The sequence below is a fragment of the Periophthalmus magnuspinnatus genome, chromosome 20, assembly GCF_009829125.3.
Source record: "Periophthalmus magnuspinnatus isolate fPerMag1 chromosome 20, fPerMag1.2.pri, whole genome shotgun sequence".
Classification (NCBI taxonomy): domain Eukaryota; kingdom Metazoa; phylum Chordata; class Actinopteri; order Gobiiformes; family Gobiidae; genus Periophthalmus; species Periophthalmus magnuspinnatus.
The window spans coordinates 4,767,080-4,781,376 of NC_047145.1; the positions used below are offsets into that span (position 1 = coordinate 4,767,080).

Consider the following 14,297-nt stretch of genomic DNA (forward strand, 5'->3'; position numbering starts at 1 on the left):
ACCCCACCAACTTTTTCCTATAAATGTTCCAAACCTTGCTTTGTGGTGGCACTTCCAGTTAAGCAGAAGTCCCATTAATTTCAATGGAGAATTCGGAAAAGGTTTTGTCGCAAAAATATGTTGATCTGTGTAAAATGGTAAATATTCATGTAATCAACAAGCCAACACCGACTCTCTGGGAGGCTTTAAAATGGGTTTGTTCCCTATAGAACTTATTTGCTGTCATGATCGGCAGCCTCATGCTAAATAATACAACCCAAATGAACAGAGGTAAATACAGTCCACTAAAGAGTGCAGGGCTATGCAGTGAATGAGGGGTTAGTGGTTATGGGAGACATTCAGACACAGCCATAAAAAATAATAAAGAAAAATAATAAAGAAAACATTATTGACCTAAATCCATAATTCTAGCACAATATGAAACTCTCATTAAAGCTGCATGATGTTGGCTGGCTGATTTGGCCATTACCTTGACAAGGTGAGGAGCGTCCTGTCTGTTCAGAGTGTATTTGGGGAGGTGGTCGCGGTGAGTGATCCAGGGGTGCCTGAGCACCTGGCCTGCCGTCAGGCGCTGGTGAGGGTCTACGTGCAGCATCTTAGAAACCAAGTCCTGAACAGAAAAAGAGGAAAATATCCTGTAATCATAATCATTAATAAGTGATACATGTAGAATTTGTCAGTGCCGCGTAGCCATTTTGGTACAATGAAAAATATAGGCTGCTCATTAGTATGTTCTACAGCTATCCATAGGAGGTGCTGACCCTTTGTTGTGATGACGTTCACAGCGACGCCAGCTCCCATTGGCTACTGCAGTTTTCTCACATGGTAGACAGAGGAATTATTTATTTTATTAAGTTGTTTTATATCAATATTGCAATTTAAAACAACTAACAAATTAAAACATAATGATCCAAATTATAACATAATGATTCATGGGTGTCTGATTATAACTATAGAGCAGACAGAAGCTTTCAGAAGAAGGTTTCTTTAAGCTACACTTCATTGTCGCCAGAGGGAAAATTGTCCACATTTGACCCATTCTTAATGCCGCTGGGGTAATCTGTCAGGAGCTTTATATTGTCTTAAAGAGGTAATAATTGACATAGAACTCTCTGAAAAACCATGGACATAGGTTTCATAGTTGTCAACAATAAAAGAGTGAATAAAATCATCTTAATATACAAGTTTATAACTCACTCATTCACAAGCTGACAGAGGTTCATAGGAGGAGAGCAAGTAAACAGCATGAACATAGAGCTGCATTTGAACAGAAAAACACCGTACCAGCATCTCTCCAAATAGTCAGATCATCACTGGATCTGACCACAATTTAATTTTATAGTGTCATCGCCAATTCACACCACTCATTGCAATCACATTTTTCACCACCAGATGGTGCACTGTACCTTTGCCTCTGCAGACACTGAAGTCCAGTATCCTCCACTCAGAGAAAACTTTCCGCTGCCAATTCGAGCCAGAATCTCCTCTGGCGTGTCCTCAGGGCCATTGGCAAAAGGAGCGAACCTAAAACACAATTAAATGACACACTTCAGTGGATATTTATAAAGGTTGAAGATTGAAATGCAGTGGTTATGTGACAGCGTCAAAGAACAGGTTAGTAAAGACACAGAGAACAAAGAGGTTCATCAGTGCCAAACTTATACAAAATTCTGTACTAGCACACTCAAAATCAAAAATACAGTGCCCAAAGAACTATTTCTTCATCTTCTTCTTATTATTATTATTATTATACATTTATTATTTTTATATTTAAATAAACAATTACACTTTTGTAAAAAAAAAAAAAAAAAGATATAGTTCAAAACAGGGATTAATTTGGTAAAAAAAAAATCTGTCAAGTACTGCAATTGTGGGAAAATGTGTGATATATGTTTAAAAAGTAGGATTTTGTTCAAAGTACACATTGTAAACAACATCAGGTCCTTGAAACTAAATAGTGTTGTCACGATACTAAAATTTCAAACTCGATTTTGATACTAAGGAAGACTAAATACTCAGTGCAGATTCTGATATCATGGTGATAATAATAATAAAAAAAAACAAACACCTTTTCTTTAGACAATAGAATATGATTTAAAGTGAACTGACCCAGTGAGCATGGTGTAGAGAAGCACTCCCAGACTCCAGATGTCACAGGCAGCGTCATAGCCCTGTTTCTTTAAAACCTGCAACAAAACAACACAGACTGTTCATGTTTGTGTCCACATAACTCACTATTTATAAGAAATACACGTGTTCATTTGTTGACCTGCTTTATGGTTAATATCCCTGTAATTACTGGGTCTACCCCTTAAAACTGTCACAAAGTTCAACATCTTCTGTCAGCAAAAATAAACTGAAGTAGAATATTTTTCACAATAGCTTCAGAAAGAGATGCCATCATTCAACCCCAAAAATGAGCTTGTGATCAGCTAAGATATCAAATTATGGCAATATTCAACATTTGTGTATCACTAGTTCATAAAGTGTAAATCTTCCATAGAGGTATATAGGACAATGACATCATAAAATTCTAGAAAATGAAAGCACCTCATCCATAGGTGAAAAGTATCACAGTGAAAAATTTGCAGTGTTTCCACAGTAATTAACAATTCAAAACAAATGTTATGTCCTTTGAATGGCAAAAAATCCTCAAAATGGCTCCTGCAAACAGGAAGCTGAAACCCATGAACTGTTTTTTAATGTTGTTTACCTCTGGAGCGACGAAGTTGGCGGTGTAGCATGGCGTCATGAGCAGTCCGTTCTCAGCGCGGAGCTGTTTGGCGAATCCGAAGTCACAGATCCGGATGGACTCTGCATTCCCACTCTCATCCACATACAGGATGTTACTAGGTTTCAGGTCTCTGTGCACCACCTACACAAGGAGAAAGGACTTCATTAAAACACAACAGTCCCACTCACAGAAATATAGCACTATGATATTTTAAGTATTGAAATTGTCTTATAGATCAGGTCTAGGACTGTTCAAACCCAAACTAATCAAATCTTCACCAGATCTAACACACATTTAAAATGTGTTTAAACCAGGTCTTAACCAGCCCGGTGAACCAGGTCAAAAATAGAGACCAAAGACCAATATAAAAAGGGTCAGGAACCCTAACCAAGTCTTAAAGTTAAACTAAACCTAAAACAGGATAAACTCAGAAATAAACCCGGCAGCTGACGTCATCAACATTCCCAGTGGATGTGATGCTAACTGTAAGCACTGCTCTTTCTGAGGCTTTGTTATTTCAACACAATCTGACCAGAAAGAGTTGGTTTAATTGGAAACAAGTTCCTCTCAAATAGCATTACAGTCATAAGAGAGATATCATTTGTGAACAGTTTTTCAGTCACTCACAATCACTTTTTAGTTGAAAATCAAACACCTAAACAGGACCATGAACACTCATATTGGTCACAGGCTCCTGAGAATGTGCCGTTGAAATCCATTTTCATTTTTTGTTGAGTTTTCATCTTAAAACCTTTTTGACAGCGTTTGCTGTCACCATGGTAACTGCTGAATACTGACCAACAAAAAGGATCGTTTCATCTATCATTTATATAGATGGAGTAATTATGGTGACAGGCCTAGACATAGACACCACTGTAACCCACAACCTCCTCGTTAAAGGGCAGGGTGAAACAGACAGGTGTGTTATTGGCCTTACCCCCTGGACATGCAGGTACTCCACAGTCTTGGTGATGGTGTACAGAACTGCACTTGCTTCACGCTCTGAGAAAAACTTTTGTCTGAGGATTTTGTCCAAAAGTTCTCCTCCCTTCATCAACTCAGTGACCAGGAAAACAGAGCGCCCATCGTCATACACCTGTGGCAGAAAGTGAAATTAAGAGGTCATTAAATGTAATAATCATATACAATTCTTCAAATACTGTCACTAGTACTTTGAAACCTTTAGAACCATTCTTTCACTCAGCCCTTCATTTCATATCAGATGATGAATTTAAAAGCCATCTGTACACTGTACACTGTGAAAAAGTAGGTTGGCCATCGCTGTCAGACGAGAACAACACTGTATAAAATGTATTTATAAGGGACTACTTGATAGATACTGCCTGAATATCTCACTTGTTTGTTGATCTTTGATACGGGAACTTTTAATACAAGATCTCATTATTGTCTATGTCTAAAAACTGGTCGCACTAGAACGGAAATGGGGAAAAAAAGCATTTGTTTATTTTGCTTCCCAAAAAATGGAATACATTTCAAAGTCATGCAAAACTGGATACACTGGTGTCTCAAATGCACTTTAATAATCTGGTGGTAAACATTTATAATCACACCTGCTCATTCTTTTATGTTTTAAATGGACCTATGCAGTTATTTCTTTTGTTTTTGTTTGTATTATAATGTATTGTATCAGGGCGCTCATGAAAGAGTCTGGTACTCTCATTGGGCTGAGGGCTCTCAATGTATAAATACAGATAAATCATAATAAAAAAAATATATATATTTAAACTGCTTTATCCTGATTATCCTGCTTTAGAAAGCAGGGTAATTCCAGTAAAACATTTTTACATAGACAATATCATTAAAAGACCTGAGTTGCAACAAATAAACCACAGAATGAACCAATAATTAGCCATAGAAGTTATTTCATTCAACCCTCTACAGCTCAAATCATACAACATACAACAAAAATACCCCAAATCTCCCCAATTTTACAAAGAAAATGTACATCCAATAAACATTGAGGCTTCCAGCTTCCATATACTGAATGATAGGTCGATATAATATCGTGACAGGCCTAGAGGTCATTAAATGCAATAATTCTATATATTTTCTTCAAATACTGTCATTAGCAGGATGCAACATCCTGAAAGATCTAAATGCCATAATCTATGTTTTGCTTTTTCTTCTACCGTAGGTTACGTGCAACCATTGCCTGACCAGCCAGTTCCTTCTACGTTCTGCTTGAATTCAGAAGAGGAATAAAACCTTAGAGCATAAAAAATCTCCGTCCTAACTTGGGACGGTCCAACCAAAGCTGCTCATTTGTAGCGCGTAACTCTCAATGCGGTAGACAGCTCTCACATCTAAATTCTCTCATTATTCAGAACAAAATTAACTTCTTTTACCTGAGATTAATAACAGTTTAATGCTTTGATTGTTGATTCTGCAAAAATCTTTTTTTTCTCTTGTAAACAGATATATTTGTTTTGACAAGAACATGTGTTACTCTGATTAGTTAAGCCGCCTGTCAATCATGCCTCCTGGAAACCGGGCAAACAGGATTCGGCTCCAGACCCACTTGTATTTGTAAAATTTTGTCAAAGCGTGTGGTTTTGGCTGGACAAGTAAACTATTTCATGCAGCAAATAAAAATTAAGAGATGTTCAAAACTCATCTTGTTGCTTAACCCAATTGTCCCATCCTAGCCAACTATGTAATGAACATACTTATTTTGTCTGGCTCATCCCCAATAAGAAAATATATATGGAAGGTTGTTTGGTTGGCTCTGTAGTTTAGCCCCAAACCATCCTTCATTCGAACAGAAAGTAAATAAGTCGCCTGGCAACTTATTTATTAGTGTCACTTTGTAAATTGATTTGAAAGAGTATTTGTGTATTAAGTAAATATTATTAAAAACGTATTAAATGAATCTCACGTCTTTCAGTGTGATGATGTTCGGGTGCTGTCCATATCGTAGCAGAATCTCCACCTCCTCGGTTGGGTCTCGCTTCGACTTGTTAATGATCTAAAACACAGGGTAATAGGGCTGTAAAATCTAGGAGAGATTTTAATATTTGAGTTAAATAAACCTCCACCACTGGAGGTATTGCACCTTTCAGTTTGACTTTATCATGGGATTTATTTGTGCCATTCCTAAAGCTGCACAATAAAGCTCAACAGACATGGGTTTTTGCATGGCTGATGCCAATTATTTAGAAACCAGAGAAGCCGATGGCTTTGAAGCTTTGCTGCTATTTTTGGGCAAATAGGTAGAGCCAATTTTGATCTAAATTATATGATTTTAAATTGCAACAAACCAATCTCACTGCCACCCCACGAGCTAACCCTAAGTCCTATTCACAAAAGAAGGCACAATTCACACTTAGTGTAATTAAATAGACCTAACCAACAAACAGAAACTGCAAACACATAGGTGTGCTAGTTTCAGTGTAGTCAGCTCCTCCTTTTAGACAGCTATATGGCAATGTCCACCAGCAATGTGACCAGAACTGAAGAAGCAACTTGGATGAGCTTGTCTTCAATGTAAAATGTTTGTCCAGTTGACAGAATAGAATTTTTCTTTTGCTATAGATCATACTTGGATCATTGAGGGATTACACAGATTTGCGATATATATGTATAATAAATAGAATTGTGTACAGAATGCACATAGTTAACAACTCCAGGAGCATTCACGTTTGAGAGAAGACTGAAATATGAATCCCATGCATTTTTAGAAAATGTTTAGAGGTCTAGGCTACAGGTACAAGATTATGTTCTAATTGCACCAACTCAAATTGTGATTTCGATTTGATTATGATTTATTGTGCTGCTCTAGTACAGGTACAGACCTTGACAGCGTACTCCATGCCGGTGCCTTTGTGGACGCAACGTTTGCAGACGGAGTAGGAGCCGACGCCGATGTCCTCTTGAATTTCATACAGGTCTGAGAAATGTGAGGTACTTCTGTGTAACTGCTGTAACACATGCACTAATATCAGAGGGGACAGGTGCAAAACATGTCACACATACAACAAAGAGAATTTCAGAATGTATAAACATGACCTATCGATGTCCCCAGACATGAGGTAGACAGACAAATATACCTCTTACAACCATTTTAATGCTGATTTATTCTTTATTACAAAAATATTGGACATGATGGTCGAGTTGTTTATGAGACAATTTGGTGTTTTTTCCTCAAGACGATTATCCAATCAGAAAGAAGAATGCGGGTTGCCAGTTTCAATGCTGAAATCCAGTTGCATTATACTTAAAATGACTCTCTAATCTGAATTTTAACTACCTAAACTCCAGCACTTGCAGCCAATCATTAATCAGTGCTAGTGGAGCTTCTGCAGTTCAGTGAGTGAATTCTGGAGGTTCTGAGCTTTCACATCAGGCCTGTCCATATGAGAAATGTATGAATGAGACATTCATACATTTCCCTTCATACAGCCCCTTTAATTTGAAATATAGCATTTCAAATTTGCACCTGTACAATGGTGTTGGGAGCAGGCTGTGTCTCTTCTTCTGTGATGGCCACAAAGCTGAATCCTCTGAAGAGTTGATGAGCGTTGGCGCTCGGAGGGACGCCCGGAGAGTCTGAACAAACAAGCAAAAAAATATATATATAGTGAATAGAATTGTTTTAATAGATTCCTCCTCTCTTGCTCTCTTTTTCAGATTTGAAATGTCATATATAAAACGTAAATATTACCTCTGGGAGTTTTTGCTGTGAATTCTGGATCAAAGTAAAATGTGTCATCAGGTCTCCCTGCTGCAGGTTTGAATGGAGGGTGGATCTCTCTACGAAATAATTTCTATCAAGAGAAAAACAAAAAAGTTCCCATTTCTTCCATATTTAAAAATGTATAATAATGTATTTATCACAAACAAAACACATACTACTTTTTGTGTGTTGCATTATCATTAAAATTTTGACTATATTAAACTATATACAATGCATTTCTATACATTATTATACACTTGTTTGAAGGCCACACTCACATTCCAGTCGATTGTGGTGAAAAACTGATGTCTCTTGATTTCCTCCACACCATCAGGACCGGCTCCTAAAAACAAGTACAAACACCTGTGATGCCTGTGCTCACCAGGAGAGGGCATCTTGAGTCCAGACATAAATTAGATGTGAACTGAAACGTGAATAAACAGTTAAGCCCAAAATTATGTTGAGATCAGACAAGTTTTGAATCTCCAGGTTGTGTTGTACAGTTCTTGATCACTTTTTTTGCATACTGCATACTGCATACTACTACTACTGCATACTACTACTACTGCATACTACTACTACTACATACTACTACTACTACATACTACTACTACTACATACTACTACTACTACTACTACATACTACTACTACTACATACTACTACTACTACATACTACTACTACTACATACTACTACTACTACTACTACTTATTATTACTACTATAACTACTATAACTACTACAGTTACTATTACTACAAGTATCACTACTACATGAGAATTTTGGATGTGTTTTCTTCTTAAGCACTACTACAGCTACTACAACTAGATCAGAAAATACTACTATGACTACTAGAAAATATTTTTACCGAGTCGATTGGCCGGGTTTCGTTTGAACAGGTTCCGTAGTAGACTCTGCGCCTCTGAACTGAGAAACTGCGGCATTCCTAATTTGGCCCTGGAAAAAAATAAAGGTTTTATTCATTTATTAATAAAACAGAAACACAACACCAGCTCAGAGTACAGGAAGTACATCAGCGATTTGTGAGATGGGCGAGAAACAGAGACGATGAAGACGCTCAAATTCCACATTCCAAGATTATAATAAATACCCTGCTTATTTTAATAGGCATTTGCTTTGTCTTATAACAGAAATGATTTAAATAGGTAAAGTAGATGAAGGTAATACTGACAAAAACACACAAAAAAAAAAACAATGTTTTGACCTTTCCTGAAAAGTTTTAGAAAGGTCTTGATCTTTGTTAGAACTAGTATATAATCATAATGAAATTCTAACCAAACTGCAAGAATTACATTCTAGCATAGCATTTTCTATTTAATTTTCATTAGTTGAAAATAAATAAATAAATAAATCACAGAATTCTCTAGACGTTTCATTAGGGCTCCATTATTCACACAATCTTTAGACTGTGAAAGGCCTGTGAATATTTTGTATAAAATTTGTCTAAGATGAAGATAAAAAGCTGCCATTTTGGAACATGTTCATAGAGTATATTTACAAGAAAAAGTTTTCCATTTAAGATTTTAATATTTCAAATGGAAAATTATTTACACACCAAATTTATTAAAGCAATAACAGAAAGTAATTGATATCGTTTGGTTAAGTCTGTGTAATCCCTCTGTTGTCCAGGTATGCTAATGGGCGCTCTCACACCTATTAGCAAACTGGCTAGCCCTATTGTTTTCCTTGTTTTGATCCTCAGACCTAAATTAGGAAAAGGAAAACAAGGAAGGAAAGAATAGTGACTCTTAAACTTTTGTCCAGTTGACAGAATTGAAATTTTGGTTTGCTATGGCGGTCTTAAGGTTTGTCCAAATTGTCAGTGTGCAGTTACAGAGGCTCTGAACTGCTCCTCCATCTGATCTATGAATTCACTTTCAAGCATAAAACACTTGATGCAACGATAAAGTCTATAATAAACTATAAATATAAATTCAACTCCTGATAAGATTCCTGTGTCGATGCTTTGATCCTGAGATGCTCTGAATGGCTGTGGTTTTGCTGCTGTCTCTGCACTTTTGAACCTCTTGTGTCTCGAGTTTCTTACTTAAGGATCATCGTCATGGTCTCTTTCCGGTCCTTCCCCTGAAACGGCAGCGTTCCCGTCAACATCTCGAACTGAGGAGACAAGACTGTAGTGAGTGATGGATACGTAATGCAAAGCCATTCAGAATTTGGTGCTTTATGCTCCACACTGATTGGTTATATTTACCCACACAGCAAAATCTCATTATGATCTAATTTGTGAAGTTATCCGAGTTATCTGACAGTCAAAAGTTTGGCCACAGATTTTCATTTATGTTTCTTCTTTATTCCATGATTATTTACATTGCTGATTCTCACTGAAACTACTTTGCAGATTTTACTATAAAATATGTTTTGATGATTTTTTTCCTTTGCTACATAATTCCATATATCTGGCATCATATATTTGATGACTTCTGTATGAATATGAAATACAGAAAGTAGTAAACAGAAAATAACAACAGTGAATGAGTGTCTAAACTTTTGGCTGGGAGTGTACATCTGATGTGAGTAATCAGATTTTTAATGATTGGGTTATCTGATTTAAATGTTCTCATAGATAAACACGTAACCTTAATCCAATTAAAATATACAATTCTCTATTAATCGTGAATAATTTAAATCAATCTACTCACCATCAGTACCCCGTATGACCACCAGTCAGCGCTGTGAGTGTGTCCTCTCCTGTTAACAACCTCCGGAGCCATGTACTCCACAGTCCCACAGAAGGAGTAGGCCTTGTTCTCATGATCGATCGACTCTTTACTCAAACCAAAGTCTGAACAAAAACAACATGAAGGATTACCGGGGGGAAGTACTGTCAAATATGTGATATAATGGCCTATAGGTACGGCTGCAACTTATTATTTCAGTAGTTGACTCATCAAATTTACAATGTGGCAAGGAGATTTTTTTACTAAAATTAAATTAGTTGAAGCTAATATTGAGGCAGACCGATAGAAAATGTTTAGGTGTTTTTCATAAAAAAATCACAATTATGTCATTTTGATTTAATACCAGAGCCATCTGTGATAATAAAATCAGTTTTGATTGTAAATATTCATGATTATATCAGTAGTTGACTTGTCACAGTTACTCAAAACATTCATGATATTATAGTCGTACCTATAGGATCAAATAAATATTGGTTACTATGTCATTTTACTCACCTGTCAACTTTATGTGGCCCTCTTCATCAAGTAAAATACTAAAAATAAAAACATAAACTGTAAGGGTTCAGCTGTAAAAGATATACATTTTCATGCATTTCCTTTTACAGATTCATAACAATTTTCTTTGGTTCTAGTTTGAGCTTAGTTTAGATGTAGCCTTGGATTGGACCTCTTCTAGTCTCGGTTAGGTCTTGTTCTGGTAGGACTTGGATAGACTGTTTTCTATTCCTGGTTATATCCTAGTTATGTCCTGGTTATATCCTGGTCATGTCCTGGTCATGTCCTGGTCATGTCCTGGTTTAGTCCTGGTTTAGTCCTGGTTTAGTCCTGGTTTAGTCCTGGTTTAGTCCTGGTTTAGTCCTGGTTTAGTCCTGGTTTAGTCTAGCCCACTGTATTAAGACATTAGTCCGGACTCAATGGTTAGAGCATTGGTCTCTTAACCCAAAGGCAGGAGTTCCACTCATACCAAGTTGTTGTGTCCTTAGGCAAGACACTTCACCCACCTTGCCTAGTATGAATGGTGTGTGTTTGTGTGTGTGTTGGCGATGGTCGGAAGGGCCGGTGGTGCAGATTGGCAGCCTTGCTTCAGTAAGTTGAGTGTGGAGAGAATGTATAATGAGTCTACTGTAACACTTTAAGAGGCTTTGAGAGCCTGTAAGCGTATTACAAGTGTAAGGCGTTATTATAATTATTATAATTATTCTTATTATTAATTAACCACTTAGAATCTTGCAACAAGTTTTGCACAAACTTTTCTGGTTTGAGGTCTCTGTAGATGATGCCGAGTCCGTGGAGGTGATCCAGAGCCAGAGCCAGTTCAGCCAAGTAAAACTTCACGTCTTCCTCTGTGAACATCACCTGGAAACGCACAGGAACAAAACAAATAATTTAAATAAAGTAAAATATATACAAATACCAGAGCACATTTGTTCCCAAAGTGTGTGTGTCTGAAAACATTTTGGGGGTCCTGGCCTCAAAAGTTTGTTAACCTCTGCCATAGGAAACAGACCTTCACCACGGCATAATGCTTAGTCCATGGTTTAAAACATACATGGAACTAAACAGTCTCACCCACTTCTAAGCCCCCACAGGTAAATGCCAAATTCATTTTTTCCATAGACTTTGGAAAATTTTAAAAGCTTTAAAGTGGGACTAAACACCTAAACTCCGCCCTCAACCACATTTCAAATAGAGCTGCTAAACTGGGCAGCACCTGGAGGACTAAAGGGGAGAGTGATGGGGGAGGAGGAACAGTGTGATTGGTCAAACAAGTATCCACACTTCAATCTCTGCACCTGCAGCTTGTAATGAGCAACACCAGACTGTAATCAGAGCAGTCATGCCTGTTGTCACATAGTACTTGAAATGACAGAGGCTACTGAACGCAGCGCAAATTTAGACTTTTTTGACCAGAAAGCTGCAAATTTAGGTAGTTTCTACTAAAGTTGCCAAAAATGACTAGAAACAGTATCTAATGCTATTGAAACACAATAAACACAGTTTAGTAGTGAAAAAAAGTGGATTTAGTTGTTTAGTTCCACTTAAAAGACATGACAGAAGCTAACAAGCTAAGTGGCAACTCATGTCCATAGCACGGCTGTTTTCAGTTGATTTCACCTCTTTAGATAGTCGTGTGAAGAGATCTCCTCCTCTGAGAAAATCCAGGATCAGGTACAGTTTCCCCTCTGTCTGAAATGCTGTGGAAAATTAAAATTTGTTTAGACTTCTATCAGACCAATCAGATCTCTTCATTCAGATTTCGAGCTCTGTGACTGGTTGACTCACCGTAATGTAGCTTTACTATGAACGGATGATTAACCTCCACCAAAATGTCTCGCTCCATCTTAGTCCGAACTCTGTCTCGAACTGAAAAACATACAAAACAAGACAGAAGTTTTTGATTAAAGGGTTTATTATGCAAAATAGATTTTTTTCAATATTATAACATTGTTGCATGTCATCCACACATGATTCAGTCATTTAGCAGAGTCTCCACCATGCACTACAAACTGTGCTGGTCAATGGTGGAGAACAATCTATGAACTAACTATGGTGGAAAAAGAATCCAGATTTTACCCCCGAAGTTACCTCGAGCTGATTGATCCCAGACTGAGGAGTGAACCTTCCTAGTATGAAACAGTATCAGGCACTCTTTTAAAAAGAAAGTTAATATTTTTGCAGAGTAAATGATGTTTTGATGGTGGTGAATTTAATGTTTTTAAATTATTATAAATAGATGGATTTGCTGTTATGCATCTACATTTTTTGCATTTTATAGACACCAGGAAGACTAGCAACCATTTGGTGGAAGCTAATGGGGATCCAAACAAAGAATAAAGAATTAAGGATAAAAGGAGCAGTAAGGACACATCTCCAAATCTTGGTCAGGAGTAGGACAAGGCAAAATGGCATTCTGTATGACCATATAAAAGAGAACATTGGCAATAAGTACGAGGGTCATTCAATAAATAAGGTGAATTTTTCGGTATAAGGACTTTTAATACACATAGAAGCTTACTTTTTTATTTTTATTTTTTGTTTTACTTGTTTTTCACATGGATTTAATTTCTTTTGCAGATTAAAAAAAACTTTGAGAGTTTTGGCGATTAACAAAGATGGCCAACCAAGAAGCATGCTCCAGGATTGAACAGCGGTCAGTTATCAAGTTTTTGGTTGGTGAAGGGTGCAAACCCATATTCATAGGAGAATGTCAACTGTGTATGGTGCCACAAGTTTCAGCCAAAAAAATGTCTACAAGTGGGCTAAATTGTTTAAAGAAGGACGGAGCAGTGCTGAGGATGAAGGCAGGCCTGCAAACATAGCACAGGCTCCAAAAAAAGTCCAGGACTCACAAAAGGCAATTTAGAGTTGATGAGTTGATCCAACACGATAATCCCCCTGCACCTTTTGTTTAGTTTGAGATATTTACAAACAGTGCGCACATTGGTCTAAATCGGGAGTGTTTGTTCAGTTTGTCGGTCTCATGTCGAGCCGTGAATCTCCACTTTGGGCGATGACGAAGAAACCAAAACAAAGAAGCAAAAACAAGCTTTCCACACGCTCTGGGACCATTCACTTAAAGCCAGGATATAAAAAGAAACATTTTATATGCTTTAACTGTGAGGCTGCTACAGAAAGAGTGAGGACTGGAGTGGGAATATTATCATGTTTTTACACCAAAAGTCAGTCAAAAGAACATATAGGGGCAGGTGATACTGACAAAAATTAATACTGTGTTGTTGTTTTTTTCATTTTTGGAGTCTGACTTTAAACTAAGAAGAAAATTGTGATTAACAGAAAAACTACTGGCTAATGCTAGCTAGATAGCAACTGTAATTTTATGTGTGCGAGACTTGTGAGAACAGCACAAATCAGCTCAGCTGTTGTAGTTCCAGCTAAATTACTTCTTTCTGGTCAGATTGTGTTAAAACAAAGTTCAGATTAAAAAAAGCCTCAGTCAGAGCAGTGCCTACAGTTAGCATCACACCCCCAGGGAATGTTGATGAGATCAGCTGCAAAGTATCAATACTAGCTCTGATAAAGTTCAAGGTCATTCTAAAGGAATGAGTTCAGGAAATGTCAAGTTTTGCGAATGTGATTTTTTTTTTTTTGTATCAATACTTCAATTGGCTACTTTTGGTGCTAGCTTTTA

At 37.1% G+C, this 14,297-nt stretch overlaps 1 protein-coding gene across 3 annotated transcripts in view; it reads right to left on the bottom strand.

Annotated features, from left to right (window-relative positions):
* The window catches only part of rps6ka3b (ribosomal protein S6 kinase, polypeptide 3b), an 86,393-nt gene that overhangs the window by 4,824 nt on the left and 67,272 nt on the right, over positions 1-14,297 (bottom strand). For 2 of the 3 annotated variants that reach the window (XM_033985875.2, XM_055229996.1), the window contains 17 exons: positions 12,431-12,511; positions 12,263-12,342; positions 11,397-11,503; positions 10,643-10,680; positions 10,109-10,251; positions 9,496-9,566; positions 8,296-8,384; positions 7,706-7,770; positions 7,416-7,518; positions 7,191-7,300; positions 6,547-6,672; positions 5,631-5,720; positions 3,672-3,830; positions 2,714-2,875; positions 2,110-2,186; positions 1,407-1,524; positions 470-610 (listed from right to left, as the gene is read on the bottom strand). In XM_033985875.2, coding sequence (XP_033841766.1) covers positions 470-610; positions 1,407-1,524; positions 2,110-2,186; positions 2,714-2,875; positions 3,672-3,830; positions 5,631-5,720; positions 6,547-6,672; positions 7,191-7,300; positions 7,416-7,518; positions 7,706-7,770; positions 8,296-8,384; positions 9,496-9,566; positions 10,109-10,251; positions 10,643-10,680; positions 11,397-11,503; positions 12,263-12,342; positions 12,431-12,511 — 1,760 coding nt within the window. The remainder of the gene's footprint in view (positions 1-469; positions 611-1,406; positions 1,525-2,109; positions 2,187-2,713; positions 2,876-3,671; positions 3,831-5,630; positions 5,721-6,546; positions 6,673-7,190; positions 7,301-7,415; positions 7,519-7,705; positions 7,771-8,295; positions 8,385-9,495; positions 9,567-10,108; positions 10,252-10,642; positions 10,681-11,396; positions 11,504-12,262; positions 12,343-12,430; positions 12,512-14,297) is intronic. The other variant, XM_033985876.2, reaches the window with a different exon arrangement.